The following is a 16,388-nucleotide window of genomic DNA, read 5'->3' on the forward strand; positions in this document are numbered from 1 at the left end:
ACATTTTAATTGTATATGTACTTAGTGTCTTTGTTGTCTTCATGTTTAGTAATTAGTGTAGTTCTAGGTGTGATTCTTTATCACTGAAATACTTTATGTTATGGTATTATGACAGTAAATTTTATTTAGATATCACTTAAAAGCCGCTTCTTACAGCTTTTGGAGATTATTATGTTTATCTACAGATGTATATTTGTTAAATGTACAATCTCTTCATAATAACCGTACTATTCTTCTTATTTAATAGAAACTAAGTTAATAAGAACTGAAATTAATAAAATTTATATAAAAAATCGAGTTTTTAACTCAATATCTCTCATTTTTTGTTTGGGTGCTCTTCTAATATTAATCTAAAAATGTCTTAGATACTTTATTTGAATTTTTAGTACAAAGTTCAGGATATGTATTAATATTGGAACAGGTTGTTAAACAGAAACGAAAAAATAGTATGTAAAAAAAATATTTATTTACTAGCGTTACAAAATTATAATAATCAGTCACACAAAAAATACAACTACGAAACTAATTACATAACTTTAAATAGTTACGTATAATCTTAATCAGTTTTTTATTCTTAGAGCTCTTCACTTTTATTTCAATGAATAATTTTTCTGGATGTAATAAATGTTTTTTTTGAAAATAACTTTTTGACATTTCGACATTAGTTTTTTCAAATTATTATTCATTCACACATTAAGATCAGTTAAACAAATTGATCCTAACCTTCATGTCACTACAAGTAAACACAAAGTAACAAAATAAAAACACAATCGTTTATAATAAACATTCTATTTGATAACCCCTCAAAGTAATAACGAAAATATACCATACACGAGGATTAATCTGTCTCACAGCTGACATTTTTTTAAATGTTACTTGTCATTTTCTCGTATCGAATAGTTTTCGAAGTAAAATCGATTTTTTTAAGACCCCAATAAAGTAGTAACTTAGAGGTCAAACATAACAGCATAAAATCGATTGTTGTCCATAGAACACCAACTACAAGACATATGTCATAGTTACTTTAAATTGACAGATGTAATCGTAAAGAGACAACGATATTGTGAATGCAAACGTGTCTTTATTGTTAGAATCAGTTCTTTTGAGAACTGATTCGACTTTTTATTTAATTTTACATCGGTAAGTACGAATGTAATACATCCTCAACATTTGATATTTCATATCTAAAATGCCGTAAGACGGAAAAAATACAATGCTTATGTTACTACCTATTAGTGATAAATGATGTCTATAATTTTTTACAATCCATAAATCTTTGTAGAATTGTCAAAATTGCGTCAAAAAAGTGCCTGATTAAACTTGTAACGGTTGAAAGACTAAATATTTCGTCAATTTTATGAAATACGTAAATATGTACCTACTTATATTGAATTCAATTTATCCTGTAAAAATTTGATAATAATTTTGGATTTTGTTACTTATTCACCCAGTATATCGATACTTTTATCAAAACGAGTTTTGCTAAATATGTTGATTTAACCATGCAATTGGAAAGTTGAATTTTTTTTCTAACCAATAATTCATCGTGAACACTGACACTTGGAATATTAGTCATAACGATTTATCAAAGTTATCAATATCTAACAAATATTTTGATAGAATCTGTAACCGTATCGAAATGTCAAAAAGATATTTGTTAAAAATAAAATCATTATCTCAGAATTTTGTTATGGAATATACAAAATGATTTATATAAGTTACGATTAGTTATTTTCAACACAAAAAAGTATATAGATTCATCACATAATTATAAATTACTTCTAGTAATTATAAAATGTCATATTTATAAGTTATTTCGTCATAAATATTCATCGATTGTGGATTTTATTGGATACTATTTTATTTGCTAGAAAAACTAATCGCGAGAATCGTTTGATCAATTTTCTCGAGTGAATAAAACGCATCATAATACAACGTTTTATCCACAATCACATCAGCACTGATTCATGTTTGACAGTCGACTTTAGAAATATTATTTGAATTTCAAAGTTTGTGAAGTCATTCGTTTTTCAAGAAATTTCTTCACTTTAGATTTGTATATTTCATGACTACATTTACTTTGTCTGAAAACTCACTCATGACGGAATGATGCATTGTTCTGTCAGCTGTCAAAATAAAACTATTATTCAAGGGCACCAGCCCACTATAAAAAACTACCAAAAATAGACATAAAAATGTCACATTAATTACGTCTAGTGATTGTGGATAAATAGTTAATTTTTAATAATCGTTAACTCCTATAAATGTCCAGTTCTTGAGCACGTAAATTTAGACTATTTACAGTTATTATTATAATTAACATTTTATTCTTCAGAGGTATGTAGCCGGTGTAGGTCTTCCATTACGTGACTCAATTTTGGGTTTATCAGACACTTATTTTTTACTTACTATCTTCTATCAATAGAAATTAAAAATAACATTAGATCGATTGTCTTCTTCACAAGACATACGTAATAGTTTATTTAATTTGACACTAGTAATCATGAAAAGAGACAACGAGATAATTGACGTAACGTGAATAACTGACCGTACGTTAAATTTGTCGTGAAATTTTTTTTATTATGTTGTTTTTAGCTAATTATTGAATTGAACGTGTATTTATTATTAAAATCAGTTCTTTTAAGAACTGATTCAACTTTTTATTCAATTTTAGGTCGGTAAGCACGAATATAATAAATCATCAACTTGTAAACATTTGACATTTCATGATACCTAAAATGCCGTGAGACGGGAAGATTAGAATTCTTATTTTTACTACAAAGTAATTTAATGTAAGAATCATCGTCGAGGTTCTGAGTAATGAAAATTTTAATATACAAAAAATGTTTAAAAAGCGTGAACTTTAAAAAAAATATGGAATTCCCCAGAGGAAATCAAGTACCAAGTATTAGTTAGAAATAAAGAGCTTTGGGTTCTAGCTATCACTTTTCAAAAATTTGTCTGTTTTATTTAGATTTCTACCACCCATATGTGTATAAATTTTATTTCTGACGTCTGTTATGAATTTTTGTATGTGTTGCCTTGATGATTAGGTTAGATTTCATACTGTTAAGTTAAATTCCGACCTCTGGAATATTAGCCATAACGATTATTTCAACTGATTGGACAGAAATTTTGATTTGATTGATATATTGTTGTTGACGTCTTAATCACGTGATGGAAGCCCTCCACCGTTTCTAATTTATACTCAATGCATAATTATTTACAAAAAAAAATTAATAGAATATTATTGATTAAACTAATTACAAATCCATAAATTATACTTGCTTCTATATTAAACAACTTTTGAATTAAGAAATATGTAATTAAAAAGTTTGTTAAACTATTCTATTGTAGGTACATATCAGATCCTAAAATTATTCTAATCGTCAAAACGTTGTAACTTTACCCAATCTTAGTCCAAGTAATTTTCTCTGTTTTCTAGCACTGAGTTTTGATAATAGATTTCTAGTTCCTTCAATTATTTCACGCTCGTCGTCGTCTTCTTCGGCTTCTTGATCTTGATAGGAAACGAATCCGCTTTCAGGACGTGAAATTGACGAAGGTTCAAACAGCTCAAACCAACGCTCTACTTTCGCTGTTGAAGTCAACTGTGGATAAAAATTATCGTCAATTTGATTTATTATAGAAAATACTTGGAAAGTGGCGAAAGCAATAAAAGTTTTTTATTTATTAATATACTTGGTGTAAAAACTTGAAGCGTTCTGCTTTTTATTTTGAATACTCACCTTTAAAAATAAATAATTGATATCGAAGGTAAAAAAGTGAATCAGAATATGTGAAAGAGACAAGTTTTTTTTGTACTGGAAATCTGCAGCTGATATTATTGGAAAAATTGGTAATAGATTGTAAAAAATAAGATGTATTTAATTAGCGACGATTTGTCAGAATCAGCTGATGCCCAATGAAAAATTACCGCTGTGGGGTAAACAAATGCTATTGCAGTGTGTGGTTTGTGAAGTTATTTGTTGGATTTTCGACCCTATTATTTATAGTTTTATTGCAAAATGGCATCTTAAAAGATTGCTACTACAAGAAGTTCGAAATTTTTTCTGTAAAACGTGCTTTTGTCGGTTGTTTTACGACTATACGGTCTAAAAGGTAAATATATTGGAAAACTGTAGAAAATGAGCTGAATTCTGGATAACGCACTTGTCTAATGAAAACTTCACTTAAAATTTGGTACTAGTACCTTCTACTACAACAGTGGATATTAATTTCCACAAAAAAGTTCAAAATTTAGTGAATTGTGATGCATAGCAACTGTTTTCTTAAGTTGCTTAATAGTATGAGGTTGATGTTTTAAAAAAAGAAGAAGACTTGCAGCCTTTTAGAATAAAGAAAAAACTTGTTCTAAAAACAACACTGCAGATAGAAAAAAAGAGATATAACCTTACCATTGACAAAAATTAAACAAACTCGACAAATTATATAGTTTCTATAGAAAATTAAGATCAGGATTAAGGTAAATGAAAATACATTTGTATATAAAAGTATATAGATTTAAAATATGATACAGAAACAATACTGTGAAACAAATGGAAAATGTCAAAACCATTATATTCATAATAATAGTAACAATTAAATCTAAATTATATCTAATTCTACAACTTGATATCAGTATTTTAATTTTATTATATTTATCAGTGATTCATAAATGATTCACTGGGTATAGTTGATTTCATTCAAACACGTATACATTTTTTCCAGAATAAAGATTCAATGTAATTTTGTCATTTCAAAAAATAGATTTTGAAATTTGTGAACTTTGAATTAAATCTGTATTTTAGTGCCTAAAGAACCCCCCAAACAATTTAATTCATTCGTATTGTATCCATTGTAGTCCAGCTAAAAACATGAAGAATTTCTTTTGTATGGTACTCTGATTATTTAATTCATGATAATAAAAATTATGGTGAAGATGAAAGCCCTTGATATTTATTTTCAATACTCATCATAACATAACTGTAAGAGAGGTTACATAACATTTTTCATTGAATTCACTCCTTTAGAAGTTATCCGATGCTGAAGTTGCATTCTATTGATGTGATACAACCCTTTCATGGTCGTTTTTAGTTAATTGACTTTCGATGGTAGACTTAACTGAGGAAGGTAGGTACTTTCAACCGCTTAGCAATACCAAGAAGAGTACAAACTAAATAATAAAACGTGTTAAAGATGGAAACGTAGAAATATGAGTTTATATATAGATAATTACTATCGAATATAAAATATGTAAATGAGTAGATTTAATAGAAAAAAATTAAAAGATCTACTCCATTTGGTTCTATTCTCTACTTCCCGTTTAGCCAGTTTCCAGTTTAATTCTCTTTTTTCCAGATTGTTTGCTATTTCTGTATTCCTTTTCTCCCTGAGTCTGGCTCTCTTTTTTGTTTATTTCCATTCACCATATCATTTTCACATGTTATTTTCTACTCCAAATTGTTGATTAGTACCCAGGATTTGCAAACAATTTTTTTTTGTTGAAAAATACTATGGATATCCAAGATAATATTATCTTGTTATCATTTTTTACTCCAAATTGTTGGTTAGCACCAAGGATTTGCAACCAATTTTTTTTGTTGAAAAATACTATATCTTGTTTCCCCACTGGATACCTTTTCATCAATTCTTTCATCTGGTCATATAATTATCTCTGAATACTTTATCCATTCTCTTCTTTATCTGTTTTTGTTTTTGCACAGTCATTTCTTGTATTGTGTTTGATATTTTTATTATTTATCTATATTGTTTCATTTCATTACTCTACTTTCCATTCTATTTTGCAGCTCTTTCTTTGTGTTAACGTTTTTTGAAATAAATTTGATTATTTTCAATTATGTGTATTAACAAAATTTCCAAGATCAACGAATTAAGATTCTCGTTTAAAATATCCGTCTTTGTGATAAGTATGTCAATATAAATATTAACTGCTTCAACTTTCACATCACATCACTTCAAAAAAATTCAGAGTATCTTTCTAATGAACATAAATATTTTTGGCCCAATTTAGTCCATAAAAGACAATCAATGTAATAATAAACTGATGATAGAATAAGCAGAAATTGAAGGAATGTATACAATATTTGATAATTGTTATATAACCGTCCATTTTCTACTGAATCACTTCTCTTATTTTCACGGTACGAGCGAAAAATATAATAATAAAAAAATTAAATGCTCATTTCAAGTATTAAATTTATTTTAAAAAATAGTGTAGTAATAAATATCGTTTTAAGAGTATTTTTTGTGTTTTTTAATTATATTGTTTGTTTTGCAATGTGCCTAAAATGCCAAGCAAACTAAACGACATTGTCGTATTACATAGATTTAGATATAAAAATAACAGGTTGGCATAAAATAAAAATAGAGGGCGTTCACAAAACGACAACATTAAAGTCGTTGTATATAAAAGTCTGGACACGAGCGGTCGTTAACGTGATTGGTTGGCCTCGAGCTCAGAACTTAATGGCGGCTCCAATAAGAGAAGCGCGCGAAACAGTGGTCTGTTCAAATGATCGTACAATGTTATTGGGATGGGACGTATATTCAAATTATAAAAGTTTTATGAAGGAAATAACATTTATAGACGTAAATCATGAATTAACAAAAAAAGACGAGTCAAGTGGCAATATTTAAGTATTTTTACCTGTCTTTCTCTTGAAAGAGACCTAGAATCGAGAAAATTCATCACGAAAAACATTTAAAAATGTTTTGTAATAAGAGATGTTTTAATTATGAAAATATTTCAAAGGATTTTTTGGCTATTTGAAGCAAACTAGTGATTTTGTCTACAAGAAATGTTACCAATTAAATGCCGATTCATAAACTTGACTTTCCCTTTACCTTTCCCGGGTGACGTTTGTCGTTTGACAGTTATTCATAAACTTGACGTTGCTGCCGTTAACCTAAAAATTTTGTTATTGTTTCGACGTGTATACTTCTTTTTTGATTTTGTCATATTTTTGGGTTTTTATTTCTAATCTCTGAGAAAACAGAGCCCAAAGAAACACTATAAAAAACAAACAAAAAGGGAAGTAACCCCGACATAACGCTTTAACGTCATACGTCAAAATCACGTGACAAACGCAAACGGATGTGATTGGCTCTCTTTTATTGCTACGAAATTTGTTACGAACTACCGACGGGAAAAATTCGTTTATGTGAAGGCCACCAACGGCAGACGGCGACGTCAAACGGCAACTACGAATGGATTTATGCACAAACCCAAAAAATACTCAAAATAAACTTCACCTATAGAACTGAAATTAATTATACTCAATTACTTTTATGCCTTGAAATTATCGTTTGCTGTGGCACATTTTTATGATTCCTTGCACTACTGGTCCTTGATAAAGTACTGTTAGACCTATCGTCAGTCCTTAAATTACTAAAACAATCACTTAAATCGTTAGTAGAATTAGATAAAACTGGAACTATAACTCTAAGTCGCCCATCGGCATCTGTAGTAGTTAGAGTTCCCACTTGGGAATGGGGTTTGATGAAAACAGAATTTTTCTCATTTTGTGTTCCACTATTTGAAGGTTTCGGGGTAGCTTCTCTTCGTAATGATTCATTATGTTGAACTTGTTTGTGTTTATTATCGTTGGAAACTTCTTTCTTCGGTAGAATTGTTTGATATAAAGGGTTAGGACTTGTTTCTCTTTGGTTCTGTTGTTGTTTAACTTCTGTGTCTTTTTTAGGAATTATTTTTTGATAAATTGGAGATTCCGTTTCTTTTTTCTGATAAGTCTCATTATTAATTGGATTATTATAATTCTGTCTGACGGTTCCATATTGTGGAGTATAATAATCTTCTTTTTTACTGGGAGGTGACTGATTTTGAAAATAAGTAGGGTTAAGTTGCTTCGGTTCGCTATGTCTTCCAAGGGTATTATTAGGAAAAAGAGGAGGATTGTGCATGGTAAATGGTTTATTAATGGTTTGTGGATTGTAAATATTTTGTAGGAAAAAAGGTAAAGATTGTAGTGACTGAGAAACTGGGTATTGGTATAAATTGGGCGGTTGAGTAATTTGGAAATTACTTAAAGCTTGTAATTTTTGTATTAATTGGTTTTCTATAGACGCAGTCTCCAACGCGTAAGGAAAGTTGAATATGGGTCCTCCCGAATTTAACGAGTTCCTAATAGGTGATTGTGGTAGATAAGATGTTGAAGGTTTATTGTCCATCGTTGATGGCATGTTGAAAGTATGTGGATTTAATATTGGATTATCAGCGTAGTCGTAGCCTTCAGTACCAGCGTTTTCATTTTGACTCATTTGATTCGACTGCTGTGGAACAAAAAAAATATTAATTCAAACACTCAGCGCTTTTACTTGATATTGATCTTTAGAAAGATGTTATATTTAAGCTCAATAGCATTGGACAACAAATTTATTCTTATAAGATTTATCTCATTTGATAATTTTGTTTTTTCAATTAATTTTGATGCTCTTCATACGAATATCAATATGCCATTGAATAAATAAATTAAATAAAGTCAAATTAATCTTCAAAGTACTGCCCTTTGTTAGCAATCTCTACTTTGAATCCATAGTATTGGATTTGTATCAAAGTTTTTCCTATTTAAGAAATTTTATTTTCTGGAAGAGTCACAAGACTCATGATGCTAAATTTGGTGAGGCAAATGTGGATAGTAAAAACCTTTTTTTCTACTGTGTGTACTGGAAAGCTGTTTTTGCCTCAACAAAGTTTATTTCCTTTAAATGATTAGTAAAATGTATAGTAAGGGCTAGAAAACGTTTTCGGGGTCTTTAAAATCCTGTATGTACTTATAGTTTCGATTTATAGTTGCGAAAGAACGGTTTATGTGATTATTACAGAAAATATCTCATGTCGAAAAAATTTTTAGTTATTTCTATTCTTCAATGGCACGTTTTTAGATCAAATACTGTTTATGGGGTAAAAATTTTCTTATAATTATTATTACTTTGAAATAGTTTCAATTTTTCTCAGTTAAACAATATGTTATCTTTATTTTATTGGATTTACTGCAGTCATCCAGTGTTATTAGAGAAAATAATTGTTATTACTTCAAAATTATAAAATGAGGGTACATATATTCAATTAATTTTCAAAATAAATTAATTTTAATAGTCTTATAACTATTCTATTGAGGCCTGACTGTTGATATTACAATTATACACATTGTTATTTATTCCTCTCGAGAAAACAATGAATAAATGCATTCTCATGAATTTTTAAAATTAAAATTCATATGAATTACAAAAGTTTGGAAAGGCATCATCTTAACATTTGAATTACAAGCATACTGATTCTGAAATTTATTTAAAAAATATTCGAGCACATAGTTTAGCAATAATAGTGAGTTTTTCATAATTTGTTTTTTCAAATATCACTTGTTAATTATGAATATATTCATTTATTGAAAAAGCTTTTCATAACCTCAAAATCTTCGATTATAATAAACTAAATTTGGAATATTTGGAATCCAAGGAAATAATTTACTAAAAAGTTGGAGTGTTGTTCAGAATATAGGATTTTGAGGTATTAATGAGATACATTTTTGCATAATGGTACATTCTGTTATTCTGCATAATCAATATTTATATTTATAACAATGTGTAGAATTGAAATTTAATCTTGGATAGAGAAGAAAAAAATTCTTTCATAACTTACTTTAAAATAGAATATATTAATAAAAAAATTCAAGACAAACAAATTGTTGTAATTTCTATAATAATTCAAATTTCTTAAATTCTAATTTTAATAAAAATTTTGTAATTAGTTGCTGAAAAACACATTTAAAAAATAAAAAAAATGCAGGAATAGGGAAAATTTTTTTAAATTAATTCATATTTCTTATATTCAGTCTTATTTTAATGAAATATTCAAAAATCATAAAGATAATGTGAAAAGCTCATACAGTAGAGCTTCCTAGAACCAAACAGAATGAAAAATATTTGATTAAATCATTTTTTTTCTTTTAATTAAAAAGACTCGAATGAAAATTAACATAATGAATAAGAAATGAAAATAAGAAATATGTTTAGTTAAGAAAAATATGAGTATTTACCTAAAAACTGGATCTACATACAAGATCCAGAACGATTTGATTATTGTTATCCATATTTTGTGTAAAGACCTGCACACACCAAATGCGTTCGTTCTGGATTAGATGGAGTCAGTGCAGGCAGCAGAGCAATTATTTGCCGAAACAAAGCAGCACTAACACAATCACTTCATAGCAGCACAAAAACATTTTAGCTAAAGCAACGAATAAATTTATACATGCCCGTATTTTTTAATCACTTATAAAAACTAATTTTCTAATGATAATAATGAGAAATATTAGAATATATAAATAGCAAAAATAGTTACATGGGGGAGGCAATCAATAGGAAGCAAAAATAATAAAGAATAAACAACAATTAGGAACAGCATAGATAAGACTAGGCGATATATACTGAATAGGAAGGGAATGAGGAGGAAGTTTTTACATAAAATACTTTTTGGAGTACTGGAACCTACAGTTATTGGAATATATCCAAAGAGGAAATTTTTTTTGTTAGATATTGAACATACTTGAGGCATTGCCATATGTGGAGGAGTCGGTTGCTGGCCAGATTTTTCATTTCCTTGAAGATGAGCTACTAAAGCTGCTATGTGGTCCAGAAGTTCTCTATTATGAATCAAAAGTTGATGAGTTCTTGCTTGTGCTTCAAGTCTAGCAGCCTAAAAAAAATGAAATGAATTATTTATTTCATATAAAAATTTAAAAAAAATGTAAATAATATAGTTAGTTTCCTCTTCAGTATCAATTTATAATTAAATAAATTATTGTTTACATTATTGAAAAAGAGTTTTTATTATAATAAATTTCTTGTGCGAATCGTCATAACGACATGTAATTACAAACACTACTCTCCGATTTTTCAACAATATCAAGTAGTTTATTCGATTTTCCAATCACCTGAATACACTTTTAACCAATTCTAGGAGTATTATATCAATTTACAGAAACAAAGCTGCTTGTTAACGTCAAGAAGAAGCTTCAGTCGTTGAATATTTATAAAATCCAAAACTTCAGAAGTTGTTAACCATTGAATAATGTAACATAATACAAAACATAGTTTTTAAAGTTGTTGATACGTAAGCAAAAAGAAATATAATTTGCAATATTCCACTTATAAGACACACTAAGTAAATAATAAGTACAATAGTAAAGAATACGCCATCATAAGGAAAGTATTGGAAATCTTTCAATTAAACGTCATGCCACAATGTCAAAGTAAACTTGACAATACATCTGTCTTTTTAAAAATGTTTTGCGCATGTTTATGGATGTCATGTATCCTTAACATGCGCCATTATAAGGAAGGTATAGGAAATCTTTTTAGAAAACGATATGACACAATGTTATATTGAGTTTTATTTTTGAAAATAGAAATAAATTTTCTAAATTGTGCAAATTTTTTTTGTAATTTAGTCCATAATACTAAATATTTTTTCGTATGTATATATTATGGTATAATCGTAACTGCCAGACAAACATTCAAATTTAGATTATTTCGTATTGTTAACGCCCTTTACGACCAGGAAGGATAAAGAAATGTTCATAAATCTTTACACACCTATCAGTGTTGTAGGCTGCAAATCCACACCTCTCCTATATTTAAATCAAGAAATGATGATGTTAAAAATAAAATTTGAACTCATGCGGGAGATTTAATTATTGTACGAAGATGGTATAAATGCTTGTTGTAAAGTTTCATCGCTTTTGTGGGAAGAAAGACTAAATAAGATAAATTATGGATAGATATCAGACATCACACTTTTAATATTATTTATAAAATACAACTTTAATAGGTGAAATGCATTTTTTTTACAAAGAGGTACTAAATTTTTTGTCTTAGCTTGAAAACGTCAATGTTAAATTCTGAAATCGTCGTTGCTGCTTAAAATAAAGACGTGACAATTTTTTTCATTTTACATAAGTGCTTCAAATAATCAGCTGATCATAATAAGTAGCTTTAAAATTTCCAGGTTGTTTTTTTTAGCTTAAACCGACGTTTATTTTGAAAACTTCTTTTATTCCATAGTTAACGTATTTTCTTTTGCCACTTTTCATAAATAACACACTGTATATTCGGTTTGTACATTCTTCATGCGAAAAAACCATTTGTTTCCAAAATTTTGATATAAATCAATTCGACTCGACTTCACAAAAACAATAAATATAAATAAATTTTCTAATGTGTTTCTTCTGTTGAATTTTGGCACGTGAACTGGACTTCTAGAATCAGATTTGTCTTGGTTTATATATAGTTTGAGAAAAATTATATTTTATACGTTTGATGTTGAGATTTATATTTAGTTTTTTTTTCTTCCGCATATTGTAACAATTTACAAAGTTCAAACGGTGATAAATCTGAATCACTTTGTATTTTTATGCAAAATACTGACATCAAAAGTTTTCAATGACGAACATTAAACACTCCTAACAACATTATTATCTTCTAGTGATCATAATAACGAGCATTATCCACGAGGAATATAGTTTACAATATAAACTTACAGATATATTTTTCCAAAGTATTACTAGAATAGGTTTGTTCTTGGTAGCTGCACTGGAACTGGACCAGTGCAGGCCAGTTCATGAATGTAAAAAGATACAAAGAACGATAGTAATGCAGAGTGCAACGGATCAACAATTTGTATCGAACGTGTACACTTCCTGAACTAGTACAGCTACTAAGAACAAACCTTATGTTTGAAAACCGTGGTTTAATCATATTTTTTTAGGTTAGGTTACATTGAAATATCTTTATACATCGATTTAACATTTTTACCGAATTAATTAGACATATAACACATTTTAGCATAACATTTTGGACTAAAATTATCTGTTGTTACATAATTCCACATGATATGTATACGAGGTGCGGCAATAAAGTATCAGCTTCTGTATTTTATCCAAAATTATTACTTGTAATGGGAAATTCTTTAGAACAAACCTGCCATGAACTTCAAGCTTGAAATATAATTGAAATAGAGATTCAGTCTGCTAAACAGAGCGAATAACGCCACGTTGCCAGTTATCACTAAATTCTCGTAATTAACGAATATACACTAGTAAATAATAAGTTTTATTTTTATTTCTACAAGTATAATGAATGTTTTATAGTACAGTGGTGAACAAAAAACTGATTTAATGTTATTCAGACTAACCTGCTCGGCGGCTAATTGTTCTCTAGCTAATTGTAATTGAGCTAACGCAGCTTGTGTTTGTTGCGTTTGTTGTTCGAGTTGTTCTCGCATTAGTTGAATCTCGTGGTGAGTAGAAAGAGCGCTTCCTGCTGGAGGTAAACTCCCACCACTTTCTGCACTACCTGTCGTAATACCATCGCTGTGAGGTGAAGAATACATCTCTGCAGACGACTGTGAAAAAAATTTTCATACGTAAACAAAATTTATTTTGTAGATATGGTAAATCCAACTTAAATAACTTTCAAAGTTAAACTACAAAACTTTGAATAAGTTTTTTGTGAATCGATTATAAAGTTTAATGATCTCCGGCTTCCTTACAAGTTTGTGGGAAATTAAATTCCGTCTTTAAATCCCGAGGCCAGCATTTTCGAAGTTAAAGGGGTATTAACAGTTTTGTATGAAGCAGAAAAATTAAATAAAATTCATGGAAATAATGAATAATACAATTTCTTTTACTGGATAGCCACTTTTATCTATATAAGTATCTTTATGATTGCAAGGAAAGCGTTTATATGGGTAGATATGGCACATATCTTGGAGTAACACCTCCAAAAGTATTCCTCGTCCATTTTCTATTTGCTACTTTCTTCGCTGTTCTTTTGCATAGTTCCTTTAGAACTTTGGTGTACATTTCATTTTCCTAACAACAGATAACCATTGTTAATTGGAATGTATCACCCATGAATTGAGGTAGCTCCAAATCCTTAATCTGATCTTTTGCTTCGTCTGCTTTCGTTGCTCTGTGCTCGGTGCTTCGAGCGTCCTTATACTGAGAAAATATCAACACTGGCGGGTACAGAAGTGGCAAATTTGGTTTCTTCGGAATGCTAATCACCTGCTGTTTGTTTTTAGGAACTGCTCCTTGTTGGTTGTCCTATCGCGTTGTCTGTTGACCACAATGGTAGTGTGGTTAGGTTAGATCTTTTAGATGTGGGTTACTCATCAAATGAATTGTATAAAGTAAATTTGATGTATGTAATATCAAACAAGTGAAAAATTCCCAGTATATATTAATATGAAAACGAAAAAATGTACTTACCATCAGGTTACTTTTAGTGTTAGTATTTGGAGGCGGTGGTAGTATGTCAAGCTGAGTGGAAATTCGAGAGTTTTTACAATTTTCTAGATCTCTAAAGCTGCAGTCGTCTGGGGGTAAAGACATTCTGTCACTGGCACCTTCTGATAGTATGTCTAGAAATGAAACAGTATAATTCTATTTACCTAAACAAAATCGTTATTATATCTACGAGGATGGTCTCAGAATTACTTGGTCTGACCTAGAGATGGCGATAATTGCTTGAAAAACACCACCATCTTAGTTTGGAGACGCCATGTTGTTTGGTATTTGTTTGGCAGCCGATAATGGTGAGATTTTTCAGTGTGATACAATACTTTTATATGAAAGACGTTAGGTCAACTAATATACAAGCTGCACTAGATTCTACTCTGGGGGAGACTGCTCCTTCGTTATCAACAGTAAAATATTGGGTAGCAGAGTTTAAACAAGACGAAGACAAGCATCCCTGAGGTCGACCAATTGAGATAACAACTCCAGAAATGTTGAAGAAAATTCATAAAATGTTACTGGATGATCATCGACTGAAAGTGCGTGAGCTACTGGACCCAGTAGGCATTTTGAAAAATGCGGTACATCGCATATTAACCAAAATTTTGGACATGAGAAAGCTGTGCGCAAGATGGGTGCCGCGTTTGCTGATAATTGAACAAAAACCACCATCGCATGGTCGACCAAATGAGGTGACAACTCCAGAAGTGTATTATTTGGAAACTTGATGAAAAAAAAAACAAAACATAATTAGTTTGTTGATACGTTAAAATTGTTATAGTTTTGGTGGATGTATTTCGATTTGAAATTATGGATTAGGAAATAAAAAATGAACAATTTTCAGCATACGGATACGTTTGAAATAACAAAATTAATTATTTGCCAGAATAACGAACCATTTGTCAACGATGTAAATCCTACATGTCGGTCATAATCTTTATAAACCGAAAACGATCTACTAACTTGATAATCATATTGTTGTCTTAATTAAGAGTTCATCAAGAGATAAGCATGAGATAAAAGGTGAATATCAAGAGCTGACAGCCAAAACTATAATTAGACGATAAATTAGTTATTCATTCTATCACCTACAAGGTACTTCTTGAATTATCATTTAATTGTTAAAGTATAACGAATTTTCAATTATTTAGATCAACAGATTTGATATTAGTCATTCAATTTAAAAATAGTTTAGTTATTTTCATTTCATCGGGAAAGTTTTTCCATTTATTAATGATTTCCTTTGGGTTGAAAAGTAAACTATTAAACCATAACCACAAACAACATGAAAATTGTTTAATCTAGCCTATACAAAGTGTTAATTTGAAAACGTAACACCCCCAATATTTCGCCACCCAGTTTTTACGTCGTGGCGGTCATAAACACTTAAATACGTTGTTTTTATCAAAAATTTGATCAAAATTTTGGGTTTAAAATGCATAATATGCAATATTTTTTCAACATCTATTGTGACAACTGTTGTTCAGCTGTGTAGATCAAGTAGAGCACGGGGTCCAGCACACTACCCTGTGGCACTTCAGCTATTATAGAATGTAGCGATGAATATTCTTCTTGATAACTATCTCGGAAGAACATGTCAGTCGAATAAAACCTAAGTATTAATATCTGGAGGCATTTCAGCTTTTAGTTTTTATAGAAAGCCTGCATGCCATACTCTGTCAAAAGCCTGCGACACATCGAGGAAAACAGCGGAGCAGTAATTCCAGATCATTCCTAGTTAGTACAGACATCATTCTTTCAAAATGTAGTTCAGTCTTAAAACCGTATTGGAATCGAAAGTAATGAATTTCTTACATACACCCAGCAGCTCTTTGAGCTATGCAATATAAGTCTGGGTCTGCTAGACCAGGAAGTTTGCTATACATAGACCCTTTTGGTAGACTCTACTTGATATTACTCAGGCCGATGTGGGTGTCTCTATCAATCTTCGCAAAGCCTGCCTTGCAAGCAGACTGTTGCAACACCAAAAATTGCTTCCGGAACCACTTGTTAATCCAAATTTAATTACAGACATCTCATTCTGAAACA

General features: G+C 29.8%; 1 protein-coding gene across 4 annotated transcripts in view; it reads right to left on the reverse strand.

Moving 5' to 3' along the window:
• Positions 1–444: 444 nt before the first annotated feature.
• Positions 445–16,388, reverse strand: part of LOC130453275 (carboxyl-terminal PDZ ligand of neuronal nitric oxide synthase protein) — an 89,722-nt gene continuing 73,778 nt past the window's right edge. For 2 of the 4 annotated variants that reach the window (XM_056792918.1, XM_056792917.1), the window contains 4 exons: positions 14,313–14,464; positions 13,235–13,444; positions 10,589–10,738; positions 6,523–8,313 (listed from right to left, as the gene is read on the reverse strand). In XM_056792918.1, coding sequence (XP_056648896.1) covers positions 7,300–8,313; positions 10,589–10,738; positions 13,235–13,444; positions 14,313–14,464 — 1,526 coding nt within the window. In that variant the 3' untranslated portion in view covers positions 6,523–7,299. Of the gene's footprint in view, positions 3,612–6,522; positions 8,314–10,588; positions 10,739–13,234; positions 13,445–14,312; positions 14,465–16,388 lie in introns of those variants that run through there. The other 2 variants (XR_008911030.1, XM_056792919.1) reach the window with 2 other exon arrangements.

The sequence above is a fragment of the Diorhabda sublineata genome, chromosome 2 (assembly GCF_026230105.1).
Source record: "Diorhabda sublineata isolate icDioSubl1.1 chromosome 2, icDioSubl1.1, whole genome shotgun sequence".
In the NCBI taxonomy this organism is placed as follows: Eukaryota; Metazoa; Arthropoda; class Insecta; order Coleoptera; family Chrysomelidae; genus Diorhabda; species Diorhabda sublineata.